At 41.5% G+C, this 19,874-nt stretch overlaps 1 protein-coding gene across 1 annotated transcript in view; it reads left to right on the top strand.

Annotated features, from left to right (window-relative positions):
* Nucleotides 1-18,661, top strand: part of LOC149462139 (phosphatidylinositol 4-phosphate 3-kinase C2 domain-containing subunit beta-like) — a gene marked incomplete at its 3' end in the record, with an annotated part of 97,978 nt that extends 79,317 nt beyond the window's left edge. Inside the window, exons 2-4 of the mRNA XM_089677377.1 lie at nt 8,733-9,526; nt 17,513-17,613; nt 18,507-18,661. Of these exons, the coding sequence (XP_089533503.1) occupies nt 8,822-9,526; nt 17,513-17,613; nt 18,507-18,661 (961 nt within the window). The remainder of the gene's footprint in view (nt 1-8,732; nt 9,527-17,512; nt 17,614-18,506) is intronic.
* Nucleotides 18,662-19,874: the final 1,213 nt, after the last annotated feature.

Consider the following 19,874-nt stretch of genomic DNA (forward strand, 5'->3'; position numbering starts at 1 on the left):
TCTTCTTCTTCTTCTTCTTCGTCATCCTCTTCTTCTTCTTCTTCTTCTTCTTCTTCGTCATCCTCTTCTTCTTCTTCGTCATCCTCTTCTTCTTCTTCGTCATCCTCTTCTTCTTCTTCGTCATCCTCTTCTTCTTCTTCGTCATCCTCTTCTTCTTCTTCGTCATCCTCTTCTTCTTCTTCGTCATCCTCTTCTTCTTCTTCGTCATCCTCTTCTTCTTCTTCGTCATCCTCTTCTTCTTCTTCTTCTTCGTCATCCTCTTCTTCTTCTTCTTCTTCTTCGTCATCCTCTTCTTCTTCTTCTTCGTCATCCTCCTTCTTCTTCTTCTTCTTCGTCATCCTCCTTCTTCTTCTTCTTCTTCGTCATCCTCCTTCTTCTTCTTCTTCTTCTTCTTCTTCTTCGTCATCCTCTGCTTCTTCTTCTTCTTCTTCGTCATCCTCTGCTTCTTCTTCTTCGTCATCCTCTGCTTCTTCTTCGTCATCCTCTTCTTCTTCTTCTTCTTCTTCTTCTTCTTCTTCGTCATCCTCTTCTTCTTCTTCTTCTTCTTCTTCTTCTTCTTCTTCTTCGTCATCCTCTTCTTCTTCTTCTTCTTCTTCTTCGTCATCCTCTTCTTCTTCTTCGTCATCCTCTTCTTCTTCTTCGTCATCCTCTTCTTCTTCTTCGTCATCCTCTTCTTCTTCTTCTTCGTCATCCTCTTCTTCTTCTTCTTCTTCGTCATCCTCTGCTTCTTCTTCTTCTTCTTCGTCATCCTCTGCTTCTTCTTCTTCTTCTTCGTCATCCTCTGCTTCTTCTTCTTCTTCTTCGTCATCCTCTGCTTCTTCTTCGTCATCCTCTTCTTCTTCTTCTTCTTCTTCTTCTTCGTCATCCTCTTCTACTTCTTCTTCTTCTTCTTCGTCATCCTCTTCTACTTCTTCTTCTTCTTCTTCGTCATCCTCTTCTTCTTCTTCTTCTTCTTCTTCGTCATCTTCTTCTTCTTCTTCTTCTTCTTCTTCTTCTTCTTCGTCATCCTCTTCTTCTTCTTCTTCTTCTTCTTCTTCTTCTTCTTCGTCATCCTCTTCTTCTTCTTCGTCATCCTCTTCTTCTTCTTCGTCATCCTCTTCTTCTTCTTCGTCATCCTCTTCTTCTTCTTCGTCATCCTCTTCTTCTTCTTCGTCATCCTCTTCTTCTTCTTCGTCATCCTCTTCTTCTTCTTCGTCATCCTCTTCTTCTTCTTCGTCATCCTCTTCTTCTTCTTCGTCATCCTCTTCTTCTTCTTCGTCATCCTCTTCTTCTTCTTCGTCATCCTCTTCTTCTTCTTCGTCATCCTCTTCTTCTTCTTCGTCATCCTCTTCTTCTTCTTCTTCTTCTTCTTCGTCATCCTCTTCTTCTTCTTCTTCTTCTTCTTCGTCATCCTCTTCTTCTTCTTCTTCTTCGTCATCCTCCTTCTTCTTCTTCTTCTTCGTCATCCTCCTTCTTCTTCTTCTTCTTCGTCATCCTCCTTCTTCTTCTTCTTCTTCTTCTTCGTCATCCTCTTCTTCTTCTTCTTCTTCTTCGTCATCCTCTGCTTCTTCTTCTTCTTCTTCGTCATCCTCTGCTTCTTCTTCTTCGTCATCCTCTGCTTCTTCTTCGTCATCCTCTTCTTCTTCTTCTTCTTCTTCTTCTTCGTCATCCTCTTCTTCTTCTTCTTCTTCTTCTTCTTCTTCTTCGTCATCCTCTTCTTCTTCTTCTTCTTCTTCTTCTTCGTCATCCTCTTCTTCTTCTTCTTCTTTGTCATCCTCTTCTTCTTCTTCGTCATCCTCTTCTTCTTCTTCGTCATCCTCTTCTTCTTCTTCGTCATCCTCTTCTTCTTCTTCGTCATCCTCTTCTTCTTCGTCATCCTCTTCTTCTTCTTCTTCTTTGTCATCCTCTTCTTCTTCTTCGTCATCCTCTTCTTCTTCTTCTTCGTCATCCTCTTCTTCTTCTTCTTCGTCATCCTCTTCTTCTTCTTCATCCTCTTCTTCTTCCTCTTCTTCCTCTTCTTCTTCCTCTTCTTCTTTTCTTCCTCTTGCAGGTCACTGCTCATGCGCAGATTTTTTATCGGTAAAAAATCGTCCGATTAGCCCATTATTGCCGCGAAAATCGGCCGATCAGCAAAATCGGGCGATTTTTTTTTTTTTCCAACTTTCCCGATTAAAAAAAACGGCCAAAATACCGAAAAACGGCTGAACAAATAGCCCACTAACGATCCGAAAATCGGCCGATTTTATTTTCGGCCGAAAAATCGGCCGATTTTCGACCCATCTATGGCCTGCATTATTGTATTGTTTGAGTGTGTAGTCTTTTCAATTTCTCAGATTGCACAAGATCTTAGCATTTTACTTCAGTTTCACATGCTGGTATTATTAGATGCTTACCAGTGTGTGTGAGCTTTCTTTGGGGAAAATAAGTTTTGTCTCTGAATGTGCTATCTAAGCCTTTTATGTGAAATTTTATGTGACAATTTAACATCAAATTTTGAATTAAAATTGGCAAAAGTGTGATTTGGGGGGGGGGGGAGATGTCAACAATGATGCTAGAAACGGGTAGCCAAAAATGCAAAGGACAGATGCAAATGTGGACAGAGTGTGAACGGGAATCTGTTTGGAGGAAAAGACCAGAGGAGGAAAACGGAACTCTGACCTGACATGTGGTTTCTCCACCACATCAATGCTCCTGCACTTGACTTGTTAAGTGTTCCTAGACCAGAAATTTCATTCTGAAACCTGACCATCCAACTTGTTCTGACTTGACACCTTATGACATTTGTATGTTTCCAGATGTTAAAAAAATGCCTTAAAACAATACAGATTTGATGACATTCCGAACATTCAGTATGCCTTGACAAAGATACTTTGTAGTGTTCTGGAAAACTAATTACAGGCTTGTTTTCGGCAGTGGCACAGTTGCTCCAGAAGGGGACTACTTTAAAGGTGACCACAGCCACTAGATTTTCTTTTTTACAATCCATTCTGGGAATTAGATTTGCACACTGTGTGTGTGTGTGTATCTATATAGATATCACTGGCTGACCTAGGAAAGATCATGTGACCTTACCAGGACAGCCTGAAAATAGGCAATCTTTCATACATAGGTTAATTAGTATACAGTGGGGATCGAAAGTTTGGGCACCCCAGCTAAAAATTTGTATTAATGTGCATAAAGAAGCCAAGGAAAGATGGAAAAATCTCCAAAAGGCATCAAATTACAGATTAGACATTCTTATAATGTCAACAAAAGTTAGATTTTATTTCCATCATTTACACTTTCAAAATAACAGAAAACAAAAAAATGACGTCTGCAAAAGTTTGGGCACCCTGCAGAGTTAATATCTTGTACTGCCCCCTTTGGCAAGTATCACAGCTTGTAAACGCTTTTTGTAGCCAGCCAAGAGTCTTTCAATTCTTGTTTGAGGTATCTTTGCCCATTCTTCCTTACAAAAGTCTTCCAGTTCTTTGAGATTTCTGGGCTGTCTGTCACGCACTGCTCTTTTAAGGTCTATCCATAGATTTTCAATTATTTTGAGGTCAGGAGATTGTGAAGGCCATGGCAAAACCTTCAGTTTACGCCTCTTGATGTAATCCCCCGTGGATTTCGAGGTGTGTTTAGGATCATTATCCATTTATAGAAGCCATCCTCTCTTTAACTTCAGCTTTTTCACAGATGGCATCAAGTTACCATCCAAAATTTGCTGAAATTTTATTGAATCCATTTTTCCTTCTACTCGTGAGATGTTCCCTGTTCCACTGGCTGCAACACAACCCCAAAGCATGATTGATCCAACCCCATGCTTAACAGTTGGACAGAGGTTCTTTTCATTAAATTCTGTGCCCCTTCTTCTCCAACCGTACCTTTGCTCATTCCGGCCAAAAAGTTCAATTTTAAATTCATCGGTCCACAGAACTTGTTTCCAAAATGCATCAGGCTTGTCTATATGTTCATTTGCAAAGTTCAAACGATGATTTTTGTGGTGAGGACGTAGAAGAGGTTTTCTTCTGATGACTCTTCCATGAAGACCATATTTGTACAAGTATCTCTTTATAGTGGAATAGTGTACCACAACTCCAGTGTCTGCCAGATCTTTCTGGAGGGATCGTGCAGTCAAACGTGGGTTTTGAATTGTTTTTCTCACAATCCTGCGAGCTGTTCTGTCTGATATTTTTCTTGGTCTTCCAGATCTTGCTTTAACTTCCACTGTTCCTGATGACTGCCATTTCTTAATTACATTCCGAACAGAGGATATTGACATCTGAAAACGCTTTGCTATCTTCTTATAGCCTTCTCCAGCTTTGTGAGCGTCAACTATTTTCAGTTTCAGTTTTCTAGACAACTGCTTAGAAGAACCCATGGTGCTGATTGTTGGGGCAAGGTGAGATGAGTCTGGGCATTTAAAACCTTTGAGATTGACATCACCTGGTCTTCCCAGACGATGATTGAGAACAATCCATGACACTGGCAGGTCTCAGCTTGGCAAAGGGGGCAGTGCATGCTATAAATTCTGCAGGGTGCCCAAACTTTTGCAGACACCATTTTTTTGTTTTCTGTTATTTTGAAAGTGTAAATGATGGAAACAAAATCTAACTTTTGTTGACATATTATAGGAATGTCTAATCTGTAATTTGATGCTTTTTTGGAGATTTTTCCATCTTTCCTTGGCTTCTTTATGCACATTAATACAAATTTTTAGCTGGGGTGCCCAAACTTTCGATCCCCACTGTAGGTGTTAAGAGGGGAGAGGAGAGTGTTTTTAACACTGGTTAGGGTAAACCTGCCGTTCTACTTTACTTTTGCATGGTGTTCATGACTGTCAATGTCTGCTTTCAAATAATATTTCTGTTTGCACCACAGTGACTCTGATGTTTCCTTATAAAGCGATGACCAATTAAAGCTGTCAACACATATTTAGTAGATGTCCAAGTGTGCATAATTATTGACTTCCTCAATAACCTGTCAATGTTTTACGTAATGTTGCTTTAAAATAATATTTCTGCTTCTGCAAGGTTTGCATCAGAGTGGTTTTGGTTGTTATTTCCTTATACGGAGATTACCAGTTAAGGGTGCATTCTCACTTGTGAATGCACCCTGCCAGCCAATATATGCAAGACTGGACACGATTTAGCTGCAACAGCCAGAATCGCCCCATTGCTTTCAATAGGACGGCCTCTAGCAGCTTATCTTGGGAACCCCTGCTAGAGTTTTCGTATATACAGGTAGGGTATATTCACAAGTCAACTCACACTTGCCATATGTCCAAGTGTGCATAATTGTTGACTTCCTCAAAAACCTCCTTTTATTTGTTGTAACTTTTGTAGGAATAAAGATTTGGGAGTGACTGGGGTGGGAGGGGTTGGTTAGGGTGGTTTAGTGACATCTAACAGCATGTGTTAAGGCAGGGCTTGTGGCAAGGCAACTTTTGGGCAGCAAGATTCATGCAACGCTAAACCACACCGTGTTTTAGGTGACATTGAAAATAATGGCACCTGATCCTGCGTGTTGCGATCACAGAGATTCTGCCGCAATCCCAAAACGCCCAGGTATGAACGGAGCCACTCTGGTTTCATACATATGCGATTCTGGATGCCTTTTCAAACTTACAGATTCGCATGACAAGCTAGATAGTATGTGTTCCTTTTGAGGCAGTTCACACAACGATCCGCACGCATTACGTTTTGAGTGACTCTACAAAAAGGGTTCTGTGCGAGTTTGTAGCTGTATATTCCAGACTTGCAAATGATATAGAGTGGCATGCAGAGATGAGTGTTCACATAGGATTGCTATTGACAGATTTTGCCTTGAAGCCAATGGGAAGTGTTTTTGCCTTGCCGTAAGTGGGAGGTGTTTTTGCCTTGCCGTCAGTGGGAGGCATTTTTACCTTGCCATCGGTGGGAGGCAGTATGTGAACCCAAGCGCCAGGACGCAATTGTTAGTCACCATGGCGGCCTGGCACCAAGGATTTCTTGAGCCCCATGTTAAAGTGTTATTAAACCCACAACAGTATAATCTGTCTGTATTTGCAGTAAAGCATGCTTGTTATACTCACTGTGGAGCCTAAGGGGTTAATCTTCCACATTGTGTAAAAATGTTTGATCCTCTCTTCTCTGATCCTCCCCTTCTTCCAGTGTCTCCTAAATATCTCCTAATAGAGCATAGGCTCGGGGGCAAGCTGCACGTGCTCAGTTTGCTGTGTATTGCTAGATATTTTTTTTTTCTCTTGGGAGAGTGCATGTGATCAGCACAGGGCAAATCACTCTCCAGACAGAGGACAGGGGTCCTGCATCCTCCTACCGTTGAATGAAAACTCCTCCTACAAGCTGTAACCAGTGCTTTGCTGGACACTGATACAATTCACAAGACTGCTCAAACTGCTAATGAGAAAAGGTATTTAGCAGTTTATATTTACTAAAATAATTCCATTTCCATTTGTACTGTGGGAGACCAGATATAATAAATGCAGGGTCCTGGGTTTAGTAACCCTTTAAGGGACACATCACTGGCATAATAACGGGTCGCAGAAATCGCAGTTGCGACCTGGCCCCTGTTCCAGGGGGGCCCTGGGGACTTCCTGTAAACTCCTGTTCTTTAAAGCGGAAGCAGAGATTCCTCCCATGTATCAGAATGTGCTGTTTTACTTCTACTTTGCTGAAAGAGTTAACATCCACCCCTTAGTCATCCTGTCAATCCTTGTCCAATGAAATATATTATCTCCCTCTGCCCAGTCCCCTCCTCACATGCCCTGTGATGTCTTATCTAGAACTGGACACAAGATGAAAAGAAAACAGGATGGAGTTGCTGCTTTTCAGAGAGGCCTCTCCCTGTGTCAATTCAGTCAGTGCTCAGTGTAGGGCAGACGAGGAATCTCCCTAGGCAGACTCTGTAGTCCAAAATCTGCACAGACAGGTAAAATGTGTTTAATGTGGCCTTTGTTCACCAGACAGCAGCATGAACTTTCACATTATGAATACTACAGTCTTGCTTGCAAAATGCTCTGGGAATGGACTGCCTGTATTATTTGTAATGGAAATATCCTTCACTGTGCAGCAAGCCAAACTTTTTAAAACATTTTTTTTTGCATACAGACAAGAGAGAGGGATAAACACACAGGGAAATGACGAGGGCTGGTTCACACCATGCCTGCAAAGGAAACACATGGGAATGTGCTGTTGTTCCTGTGCAATTCACACTGCATGCAAAACACACTCCATTTGCCATCTGCAGTGGATGTCAGTAATAAGTTAATGATACCCCAAACGCAGGTCACAAACACAGTATGTTTGACCACACCAGATCACATGGCACTTTTGTTGCAGTGCATTTTAAAAAGTACTGCATGCACTACTTGTAGTGTAGTTCAATTTCAGTCCATTCAAAATGAATTGGCTCAGATAGCACTGCACAGGACTGCATGTGAATTGCACAGGAACTGCAGTGTCACACTGCATATCACATGCAGTCTCTGGTGTGAACCGGCACTGAACTAATGGAGTGAGATTAAATGAGGGAAGAGTGAGACAGAGAGAATAAGATAGAAGTAAAGTTTGAAAATTTAAGAGACCAATGCAGCAAGAGATAAGTAACCGAGAGCAAGAAGGAAAGAGAGAAAGGAAAAGAGGGAGAGAGAATGACAGAGAAAAGGAAAGAGAAGAGTTTAGTGATTTCACTGGAGAGATATAAATAAAAGGTTGTAATATTCCTGCAAGCGTTTTTACAGTCTACACTGGGGTCTGCTTACAAGTATTCAACATAATTAGAGGAGTATATCTAAATGTGGACAGCTTCTCCAAAATCTTTTGAATTACCCTCAATATGTAAATAAAGATTTCAAATAACTTTGAGTATCTTGACACATGGTGGAAGCAGCGGGTGGTAGTGGGTAAGGGGGGGGGGGGTGCGCGCCCAGGTCAACGTTTGCATTGGGGGGCCCACAAGCTTCAAGGGACACATTTGCAATTCATGTCAGTAGGACACATAGCTTAGTTCTGCTTGGCGTGGCTAATTTGCCCCAATCACAAGCAGAATGTCAGGGCAATGCCCTGAAATTCCTGTTATTTTTTTGTTTGACAAAACCCCCCGGGGGAGTCACTAGTAAGGTGGGACAAAAATGGGCCATATTGAAGTCAATAAGAGTGGTCCATTTCTAAGTTCATCTAAAGGTAAATAGACAAAAGTAGTAGCACCACTGAAACTGAGTAAATATGTAGATGTTCTGTGTCAGCTCTAATCGAATATTGGATAAACCATCAGAATCCTCTGCAGCCTTGGGACCGGAGTGTGGAGCCCACCTTAAAACAGTCGCTGTTTGTTTTCGTACTTATTTGGAAGAGATGAGACACTTTTCTTTCCCACACTGCTGGCTCGAAATAATGACATCAGGAGTTGGGCATACTGTTTTCAGTCTGCCTGGCGATATTCAATAAGCAGTAGCTACAGGGGTAACACTGAAGCCACTTTTTGGAGGGATATAAATATTCTAACAGTGGCTAGTAGCAGAACCACTGGTGACCCCTTGTGGAACCCTGGTTGAGAAATCCTGAACTAGAGGTTTTGCTGGTAAGCAGGCTAGATTTAAGGCTTTACAGCTAGCTTGAAGTAATGCCTAGCATATCTGTCTTTTAAACTCTACAATGCCAAGTTGGATGGTTTATAGTAGGGGGAAAACAAATGTACAGTAGGTTAAAGTTGACAAAACATGTGGTTTTCGTGTTTAAATAATATTAATCCATAATTATTCTCTTTTGTAGGAGGTGGCCTGGAGAATTATGCCCTCTGCAGCAAATGTGTGTTTTTTTTCTATAGCCCTGTCTTTTGTGGGTCTGTATAACCGCCAGTGATGTCAACTTCTGATGGAAAGAAGGAACAATGGCAGGGTCTAGAATCGTTGGGTATGACTCAAAAAGAACTGGCATTAGCAGAGGCACTTCAAATGGAGTATGATGCACTCTCGAACCTCAGTAAAACAACTTGTGAGGTTGATGAGAGCCCTCTTATTTCCTTGGAAGATGTCTCACAAGTACCAAGTACTGCCCCCTCTCTCTCAAAAACCAAACCTTGCCCCTATGACGAATTTTATATACATGGGGATGGATTTCACAGCAGTAAACAAGATGAAGGAAAGAGCTGTCCAAAAAGTCTTTCTCCACCTCCATTACCACCTCGTAACTACTGCAAAAACTTATCCCATTCCAGTACATCAAAGGTCTCCCATGCCAAAGATGTTAATGTGTTCACTGGAGAGATTGAAGGGAATCTGCTTAGCCGCAAGATTTCCGAAGAGGAGGAAGAATCATGTTTGTTGAGGAGTGGAGGTGGATTTTCAGGCTTGGATTATGGGGAAATAAATGATACAATTACACGCCTGAATTTAGCATCAACCTATGATTCTGAGTTACTTCGCCAGGCAGAGGTACATTGGAAGAATGTTGGTTTACAAAAAGGCATTACAGGAAAAAAAGTAGCTCGAAGCAAGTCTTTGGTGCCACAAATCCCTCCTCGTACTTATCGACAAAAACCGTCTGAAAACACCACAGCTGGACTAGTGAGTTATGAATATGGCAGATTGTTTTTTTGTTTTGTTGTTCCTGATTGATTTGGTGATTTTGATGATGACTGACTTTTAAAGAAATGGTTAAAAAAATAGGCTTTTTAGTTTCACATTATACACTGCGTTAGTACAGGTGTTACTAAAATATCTATATGAATTACTCATGAAGAGAAGACAGTTATATTTTAATTCGCTTCAGAATTTGTTTACATTTTCTTAAACTATGATAAAGTAAGACAGCTAAAATATGATGTCATTGATCACTTTCAAATTCTGCTATTCCCATTTATATCAGTTTTGAGTTGGAGGTTAAAACTTTTGCAGACACTTTTTTTTTTTTGCTGTTTGTGCCTCTACTGGGAGGAAATCCAAAGTTGATGGTTGACACCTGAAGAACAGTTAAAGCGGAGTTCCACTCACCCTGTCAAAAGATAAGCCGCTACAAAAACTGTAGCTGCTGACTTTTAAACAGCCACATACCTGTCCCCCGGTCCTGCAGTGTGTCCCCCACAGCCCGTTTCACCGGCCATCCTGTATTCCAGGAGGCTGGCATCTTCAGTGTGGATACCCGGCTGTGACAGCTTGCAGGTACCCACTGCGCATGCGCCAGTAGCTCTGTGCTTCATGAACGGTCCTGTAGTCTTCTGGGACATGTCACATGTCCCAAAAGACGGGAGGGAAGGACACCTTCCACTTCCGGTCGACTAGGCGATCGGACTGGAAGTGGGAGCGGGTTCCCCTTCCACCCCGCCCCCCAAAGGTGCCAATCCTTAATGGGGAGTGGGGGAGCAGTCCTTAAAGAGGAACTTCCCCTTTTGGGCGGAGCTCCGCTTTAAGGTGACATTTCTCAATGGAAATAAAAGTCCCAGTGGTAACTGTCAGATTTCCCACCATAAGAAGCGGAAGCTGCTTCTTATGCATGCTTGCTTCCGAGCCGAGCTGCTTATGTCTGTTCAGACACACAGCCTGGCTTGGTCCTGCCCCACACTCCCTATTCACTGGTTTTGACTAACAGCTGTAGGAGCCAATTGTTCCTGCTGCAGATGTGCACAGCGCTGGACTGAGATCGGGCTCAAGTGAGTATTTAGGTAGCGCTGCTGGGGGAGCTGCTCTTAAAATGTTTTTTTACCCTAATGTAATAAATGTGCCAAGGTAATAAAACTTTTACCTTTACAACCACTTTGAGCTTAGTTAGGTTTTTGACTTGCCTTCCACAATGGCTGCTGGAGTTTTCCTTATATAGGCCTATATATAATCATATTTGTCTTCAAAACACTACTTGATACAGTATATTTCATTTCTTCATGCTTTTAGTCCCTCGCTGTATAAATTATCTATAGATTCTTATTGTAACACATTTATAGGACTTTTGTACCACTTTTAACTAGCAAAATGTGAGTTTTCTTCAGCTCCGTCCATTTAAAATTGCTTACTACATAAGGTTTATAGAGGTTACAGAGTAGTATAGTTTCAGTGACTACATATATTAAATTATTAATAATTAAAATAATTTTTGATAAAAGTTAATTTTTTTTTCCATTTTCGTGTTTTATTTAACCTCCCTGGTGGTATGATTATTTCAGATTTTTGGTGCTGAAAGTGGTACCATTATTTTGCATGGAAATATGTAGTTTTTTTATTGTAGGCCTGCCATTTTTAGGAATAACTCACTGAATTCTGTCCGAACAAGAGTCTAGTAAACATTCCGGATATGATAAAACTTGAAACACGAAATCATAAATTATAATTTAATAAATAATCATAAAAAATAATATAAATTGAATTCAATAATATATTCAAACCAAAAACACTGAAATTTGAAATATAGCGCCAAGTTCGCACATCGCTGAACAAAGTCGCAGAATCGTTTTCAGTGTCTGATGACGAATTTCCCCACAAATCATCACTCAATTCTGCAAGTGGTTCTGATTTACTATTGCTGTTCTCTAGCTAGTCTAAAACCGATTTTGACCTAAAGGGACGCTTTTTGGACGCCATGGACTTTTCCCAGTTTCCAGGCAGAAAGAACCGTCAAAATGCAGGCAGGGCACAGGACAAAGCACTAGGGACAAAATGTATGTGAAATGCTTTGAAACAGTAATGTTTTACTATGTAATAATCATATTTAAAAAAATTACATTTTTAAAAAATTTCAAATTTGCCGCCGGTTCTGGCGCCCGTACGTCACAGGGACAGAAACATGGAAGTTGGATGCCGGCATCGGTCGGAGGAGATGGCCGGGGACGCTGCAGGGGACACATCGCGGGAGCGAAGGACAAGGTAAGCCCTGCAGGGAATCCCTGAGCAACGCCGCATGGTAAGCCAAAGTGTAGCTCGGGGTTACCGCTTGTGGTACTGAAACTTTACCCCGAGCTACACTCAGGAATACCGCTAGGGAGGTTAATCAAATGAATTGTAGATTAGCGACTAGAATGAGCAAATAGTTTTAGTTTCCCAGCCTCCTTTCTTCTTAGCGTTTGAGCAAAGGTATCAGACATACAGGATTGCATTGTCTTCAATGAGTACCTGACTTATCGTGCGAAATAGTAGTAGTAAAGCACAACCACTGTGTAGCCTGTGTACACATTAAGCAAATATGGCATTGCCTGTGTATGTATATAATTTTAAAAGTATACATCTAAACAAGAATTTTAATATTAATCCAAGTTGATACATTTATATCATGCTGTTCCTTTTTACAAATCATTTACACATTGATAATGCTATTTACATCAATAAAACTATTCTACAATTCTTTAAAACTACTGAATGAGTGTTACCTGCATAGTAGTGTAGAATAGACCTGCATGCAGAAGAAATGGAAGAGAAATTAGAGAAAAGGAAGATAAACTGCAGTACTGGTAACTAAAAGCTTGTTTTCTGTTCATTATGTTTGTTCACTAGTATGTTGCAACTACTCGGCAATGGTCATGTTTATGTATCTTAATTGTGCAATGCAGGAGACGGGCATCTTTCTTACACCATGGGTTATAGGCTCGCACCTTCAGGACACTTGTAAGCTTTTGAGCTTACGTGCTTTGGGCGCATCCCCTATAACCCTTTTCTAGTCAGTTTTTGCTAGTGTCTGTAGGTGATGGACCTCTCCTCCTTCCTGGAGAAATCCGCTTCACTAGTTTTATTATTTTTCTTTATGATTTTCTTAAGAATTCTTCAATAAACTTCACTTTATCTAGAGCTCAAAAACACCCTGCCTCTTTTCTCACTCCTGTTTCTCAACCAGCGTCGAATCATAATATACGAATTCCTAGACGACGCTGAATCAGAAGGGAGTTCAGCGGAAAATCCATAAACACTATGTATAAAGGAGGGCACACCAGCCTTGTGCATTAACTATTCCTGAAAGTTTAAGTAGGTAATATACTCACAAACGATAATGAACAACAACCTCATTGCAAATTGTCAAAAGAACGTCCAGATATTGTGCACATACCTCCAGATAGACTGGAAATATGTCAGAGTTTCAGGTGCTGACGTGTTTCGAGGGTACCTCTTTTTCATCAGAACTACTTGGTGTCTCAGTTAATGTACAGGGCTTGTGCTCCCTCTTTTGCACGTTTTTTTTATGGACTCCCCAGCCTGAGAAGGGCAGCAAGGCAAAGTGATTTGAGAAGGCTGAGATATGGTCCCTGTACTTCAGATACCAAGATTTTAATGCGTATCATCCTAGAAGAGTGGTACCATATCGGAGCGTGGAAGGTATATAATATATTGGATTTCAGAGTGTACTGAGGCAGTGTTGAAAATAGCAGTAAAAATTTCCTGTCCCCCAGACTCACTATTTTGAAGATGAAATTCACAAAACATGCTTGCTAATGTTGAAAAGCTTATTTCGGCTGTCTGCGAAATCCTTGGCATTTTGCAGATTAACCCGCCAAGCGCCAGTGGGCACAAAGAAACCTAAAAAGACTTGCAAAACAGTCCCTGTGCAGGAACAGATTTAATGGGTGATCTAAACAAATATCTCACTGAATATGTTCCATCTTTTAAAAATCCAGCTGACAAAATTTGAAAGCTTTCTTTAACCTGGCAGACTCAGCCCAGCAATCAGCTCTTGCTGCTATTTCTGTATTTCAAATGGTAGCTAACTGGACAAGAACAATGTACAACCATGACATTTTTCAGAATCATTTGGTTGCAGAGCAAATACAGCTTCCCTTTGCTTTAATTTTTGTCTAGATGCTCTAGAATACATGAGACAAAAATCCAAAATGGCTCCAATTCTTGTTCTAAATCTCCGTTCATATGCATAGAATCCTAAAGTCTTGGACAACAGAAACTTCCCTTAAGAAAAGCATATGTCACACGTGAGAGAGCTTTTGTTTTTTTTTTTATATTCAGAGAAAAGTGCCAGCTCCCTCAAACCCCCCCTCCCACCAGGAGATTCTAGCTCCTCTAAATATGGAGTATACTCACAGGCTTCACCTTCAAACCTAAGTTAAACTTCTTCCTTTTAGCACAAGGCCCAAGATGTGCCCTCACTCCTATGGGGGGGGGGGGGGGGGTGATATCATCTGTTACAGTTTGCTTCTCTCTGGGTCACAGACTTCCCAGACCTGTTGGTATAATCAGTAGCAAAAGGATACAAATAGTTAAAACCCTACTGACTTATCACTTTCTTCTATTAAATCAACCAAAAACTGTTGTCAGATTTGCAGAAGGTTCTGAACCACCTCTTGTCCCAATGAGCTGTTGTACCAGTGCCACCATAAGACAGGTTCAAGGGATTCTATTCAAACCTGTTCACGGTACCGAAGCTCAACAGAGGCATCCTTCCTATTCTGGACTTTAAAATCTGTCAACAATTTCTTTCACATTTCAAATTTGCGAATAGAATCTGCAGGGTCAGTAAATGTCTTTCAGGTCCAAGGTGAACACATGGCATTTGTAAATATCCATAAGATGCCTATGTACGTGTTGTCATTTACCCACCTCATCAGCATTTTCTATACTTTGCAGTGTCAGATGACCACTTCCAGTTCCTCACATTGCCCTTTGGCCTGCTCTCTGTTCTTAAAGTGTTCGCAAATATCTTCGCACCCTTGCTTGCCTTTCTCAAATCAACCTTCTTCTGAAGGATTAATCTCCCTTACAACTCCCAATGAAAGCCCAAAATACAATATATGTGCTTCAGGCCTTTGGCTGGGTAATCAGCTTAAAAAAATATACTTTTCAGCCTTCCTTGCACCGAGTATCTAGGTCTGGTCCTGGATACATCCCTGGCAAAGGTCTTTCTTCCAGAAAATAAATAATTTTTCAAAGGGCTCTTGTTCAACAACTGAGATCCGATAGAAATCCCACGATGAGAGCTCTAGGTTTAGTATTGGTCTCCTATGAGGCAGTACCTTTCAACCAATTCCATTCATGAACTCGCTTACTAAACAGCCTGTCAGCTTGGAAGCAGTAGGCTCTTTCCCTGGATTTACCTATGCTCCATTATGCCTAAACATGAAATTCTGTATTCTTGTAAATCACCACTGTGCAAATCCTTCTTCCTCTACAATTGGAAGGTTTTTACAACAACCATGGTCTGTCAGGCTGGGGAGGAGGCTTCCAACACTTGATAGTGCAGGAAACATGGTCTAGAGAAACCACCAAACCCTTCAACATCTCAGAGTTCAGAGCTGCCACGCTGTGCTTCAGCACTGGACCCCCTTTCTAAAAGAACATCAAATTCAGGTGTGGCATGTATGAACAATGGCATATATGAACCATCAAGGAGACATGCGGAGCTTTGCTGCTGCCTTGAAGGAAGCAAATCAGATCCTCTTCTGGACAGAAACCCACTGCTCTGTGGTTTTCTGCAGTCCACATCCCAGGAGTGGGCAACTGGCTGTCAGATTATTTTGGCCATCACTGCTTGGACCAAGGGGAATGGTCTCTTCGTCCAGATGTGTTCATTTTGATATAGCAAAAAAAAGGTACTCCAGATGCAGATATCCTAGCCTCCAAATACAACCACAAACTAATCTCTGTTTGCACCCAGAACCAGGGGTTCTCTAGCTTTAGCCTTGATTTCCTTAGTTATCACCTGCTCTCATTTAAGGCTAATCCATGCCTTTCCTCCACTGAGCATTTTGCCTCACCTGCTTCACAATAAAGAGCACAAAGAATTTGGTGATTCTTCTGGCACCAAACTGGTCCAGAAGAACTTGCTACACTGACATACTCAGACTTCTTGCAGAAAACCCCTGGCCTCTTCCCAATAGGCCAAATCTGCTATCTCGAAGACCTTTATTCCACCATGCTTCATAGTCCTAGGCAGGAGCGGACTGACAACTCATGGGGCCCCCGGGCAATAGGGGATCATGGGCCCCTGTGTCCTTGCCCAAGCTCAAAAAAGCCTATGAAAAAGGTACCAGGGGCATCTCATGGGGCCCCCTACTGACCCCGGGCCCTCGGGCAGTGTCCGAGTTTCCAAATGGTCAGTCCGCCCCTGGTCCTAGGTCCTAATGGATAGAGGTGAGTCTGTGATTCATACTTTGCTAAAAGGTATGAAAACCAAGGCAGGAATAAAACTTTCTTGCAGGATGATTTATTATAATACCTGGAAATCTTACTTTGCCTGGTGTGAGTGCAGTCAATTCAACCTCAAAGGTTATTTTTTGCCTGGTATTTTGGCCTTCCTAAAAATAGGTCTTGACCAGAGTCTAGCTCTTGGCATCCTTAAAGGGGCAAGGTTTGGCTCTATCCATGTTTTTTCAGAACCCTTGGCTGCTCATTCCCTTTATAAAAAAAGTTTTATTCAAGGTATTTCTCATTATCCGGCAAACTTTACAGCACCCCTTGCTTCCCTGGGACCTTAACTTGGTCCTCTCTGCCTTGCAAAAGCTACCCTGTGAACCCATCAGTAATATTACCTTCGATATTGTTGACAAAGTAACCTTTCAGGTTACCGTCACCTCTGTCAGATATGTCTCTGAACTAGCTGCTTTTTCCTGTAAAGCTCCCTTCCTCGTATTTCACGATGACAAGCACTCAAAGAAAATCTCTCTACATTTCCTGGACATAGTCAGAGCCATTAGAATGTATCTAAAAGCTACTGCTTTTTTACCTGGTGTACCCACAAAGGGCAACCAGCTTAAAAATCCACCATTGCATGGTGATTGAGTGTGTTTGCTAAAGCCTATGCTCTAAAACAAAAACCTCTGCCTGAGCTTTTAAAAGCACACTTCGCCAGATCTGTTGGTGTATCCTGGCCAAAGACAAGCAAACCAACCTAAAGAGACACCAACCTCTGTTGCTCAACTCTAAAGCTGCCACCTGGTCTTCTCTTTATACTTTTTCAAAGTTTTACCAAGTGGATGTCAAGACTTCTGCTGAAGCAGCTTTCAGCAGCAAGGTTCATGCAGTGGCTCTTGGAACCTGCTTTGGACCTGTTTGCACAGCTCTGTTTGTCTAGTAGTTGTCCACTCCTATATTTATTGCTTGGTGATGTTCCATGGTGTGAGAATAAGAATAATAATGCCTGTGTCCTGTACTGTAGATTAAAATCAGAGGAGCTATGAATTGCCTGTACATTCCATATCTTGGTGTACAATGCAGGACACTCTCCTTGTTACTCTGCATTGCTTGCTACAAACGCAAGGATTTACAGTAGAGTAAGGTTATAGGGGAGGCGCTTTAGAGTTACATGTCCTCAAAAGCTTGCCAATGTCAAAATCAACTTGATGTGTGAATGAGATGCCTGTGTTCTGTACTACACTCTAAGATATGAGATTTACAGGGCAAAATTCCTGTTTTTTTGCAACACCGAATACATGTAGTTTGATATGTAATCTTGAATTTATTCCACCCCTTCAAGTCTCTATCTACTGCTCTGTCTTTTCCTTTACACTTCCCTTTACTTCCTTCAAGTGCATAGAGTTGGAAAAGGATGTGATAAATTATTTAATGAGCAGAACAGGAAAGCATGCTTTTGTCTTTTTCTGCTGATATGTAATGTCACTTACTCTTGTACAGGACTCGATTCGTCCATATCCACTACAGAGTGGGTGTGAGCTTTTCGAGATGTCTGAACAGAGGGATGAGGAAACGGCTGCGTTTTGTCACATGCTGGATGTGTGAGTTCATTTATATTCACATTAGAAAACAAATGTGTGACGATGAGGCATTGTGTAAAATTATAAATGGTGTTTTTTGGTGTCCTTTATTTGTGATGCCCTAGGTTTTAAATAGATTGAAACTTCAGGAAATGTCTTGATAAATTATGATTTTAATATGGCTTTTACTTGTCAAGAATGGGTCTATAAAAATCTAATAATCTAGCTTTGAATGAGTGGTTGGGGGGCTTAATCAACAACTGGTTTGGTTCTCTTATACAGTAATTCAGTTGTTGAGATGTTTGCATGCAAGCACTGCCTGCTGTAGTTAATATAAATGTGCCCTGCCCAATAGTTTTTTTTATATTCTATTTCTGTGAATGCAGCTGCCAGAGTGAGATTCCTCTTATTGCAGTAGGAAGCCTGAGTCCCCAATAAGCAGGTGTAGAGCAGGCATTCTAGCAGGGATGGTTTACCTTACAATCCTTGAGGTATATAAGAGGTCAGAGGTCTATTTATAATCTAGTTTGAGAATCCCTATACTTTAGCAATAAAACAATTTTGCCCAGAATCAAAATTTCTTTACGGGTAGATTCTCAAGTATATGTCATTACCTTTTTTGAAGTGGTTTTGCACTTATCCATTTTCAATTTCCTATTGCCTTGATAGCTGTTCAGTGCATTGGTATTGGCTAACAATAGTCCTTTCATATAGTCCCCATGCATGCTTCATAAATATCTGTTACTGCACAGATATGGAACCATACTGTCCTTATCCATCCTGAACCCCCGACCCATTTAAAAAAAAAAGTTTTTTAAAAATATTTTGATGTAAATTTTCAAATGTAATCAAACTGGTAATTTACATTCTTCATTATCCATAATAATCAACTTCTCACTTGCCTCCCACTTTAGTCTACGCTCTTTTCAAAGTCTGACAGACCAATTACAAGCAGGCATTGTCTGGAGTCCAGTTAATCTTAGTCCTGAGCACTTGGGTCCTGGAGTGAGCCTGAAAGTAACCGTGATCATTAATTTCCTAAGGGATCCCCTTACTTTCACCTGTGACTGTAAGTTTATTTCTGATTTTTTTTTTTTTCCTTTTTACTATGTGAAGTTAATTATATAAAAATATATATCTTTCATTCATTGAAGTACACAGTGAAAATCTAAAAATCTTGACCACTGGGTTACACTGTCACCTGCTGAAATAGAATGATGGGTACAACGCTCAAAAAACAGCCTAGGGGTGGCCCTGCAGGTGGCCAACCCCCCGTCTGGTGACACGGCTTCTGTTTTTTCTCTAGTGTCAAGGAGTTTGAACATAAGAATCCCTACGGCTAATCTTTTTTCATATAGACTCTGGTAGTCCCCCCAAACCTGTCAGCGAGATTATGCCATCCCTAGCCATGGCAGGTTCAGCTGTGACAGTTCTCTCCCACGTGCAGAGTAGCTGGTGAGAATTTCTTGGAGAGGTACATATGACCGGCTGCTCCTGACTGCCTAGGCAGAGTGTCTCTCCACAGACTAGAGACACCCTGGTTAAGATGCGTAGCCCTCTTTTAGCTTTGTGTGTGCTGTTAGTAGCATACATTTCCTGCTGGACACATATGGACATCAGTGGGTACAGGTACTTCTATGTAATTTAAAAAAAAATACTTTTTACTATAGTGTTTCCTCCTTCCTTAAACAGGTCACACAAATAGATCATACAGATCTCTATAATGACTTTCAGTATCTGTTACTGGTATACTTCTGTCTTACCATCCAAAGTAGGACCATAACACAAGCAGTGTCCTACCACTACAGCATATGCATGCTTCTGTTAACTCATTAACGTTTACTCAATGCTGTATAAGGATCCATTTAATTGATATGGATAGCAGAATGCTGAAGAATTATGAAGGTTATCAGATAGGCTGTGAGGCCATGATACGTTGAACCCATCACATACATGCCCCTCTCTCGCCTCCCTCTCTCGCCTCTCTCTCTTGCGTCTCTCTCTCTTGCGTCTCTCTCTCTTGCGTCTCTCTCTCTTGCGTCTCTCTCTCTTGCGTCTCTCTCTCTTGCGTCTCTCTCTCTCTTGCGTCTCCCTCTTGCGTCTCTCTCTCTTGCGTCTCTCTCTCTTGCGTCTCTCGCCTCTCTCTCTCGCCTCTCTCTCCCGCCCCTCTCTCTCTCCCCCTCTCTCGCCTCTCTCTCTCGCCTTTCTCGCCACCCTCTCTCTCGCCTCTCTCTCGCCTCTCTCTCTCGCCCCCTCTCTCTCGCCTCTCTCTCGCCTCTCTC

This window comes from Staurois parvus, unplaced genomic scaffold (assembly GCF_062004578.1).
Source record: "Staurois parvus isolate SC_StPar_1 unplaced genomic scaffold, SC_StPar_1.0 ptg000185l, whole genome shotgun sequence".
Taxonomy (NCBI): Eukaryota; Metazoa; Chordata; class Amphibia; order Anura; family Ranidae; genus Staurois; species Staurois parvus.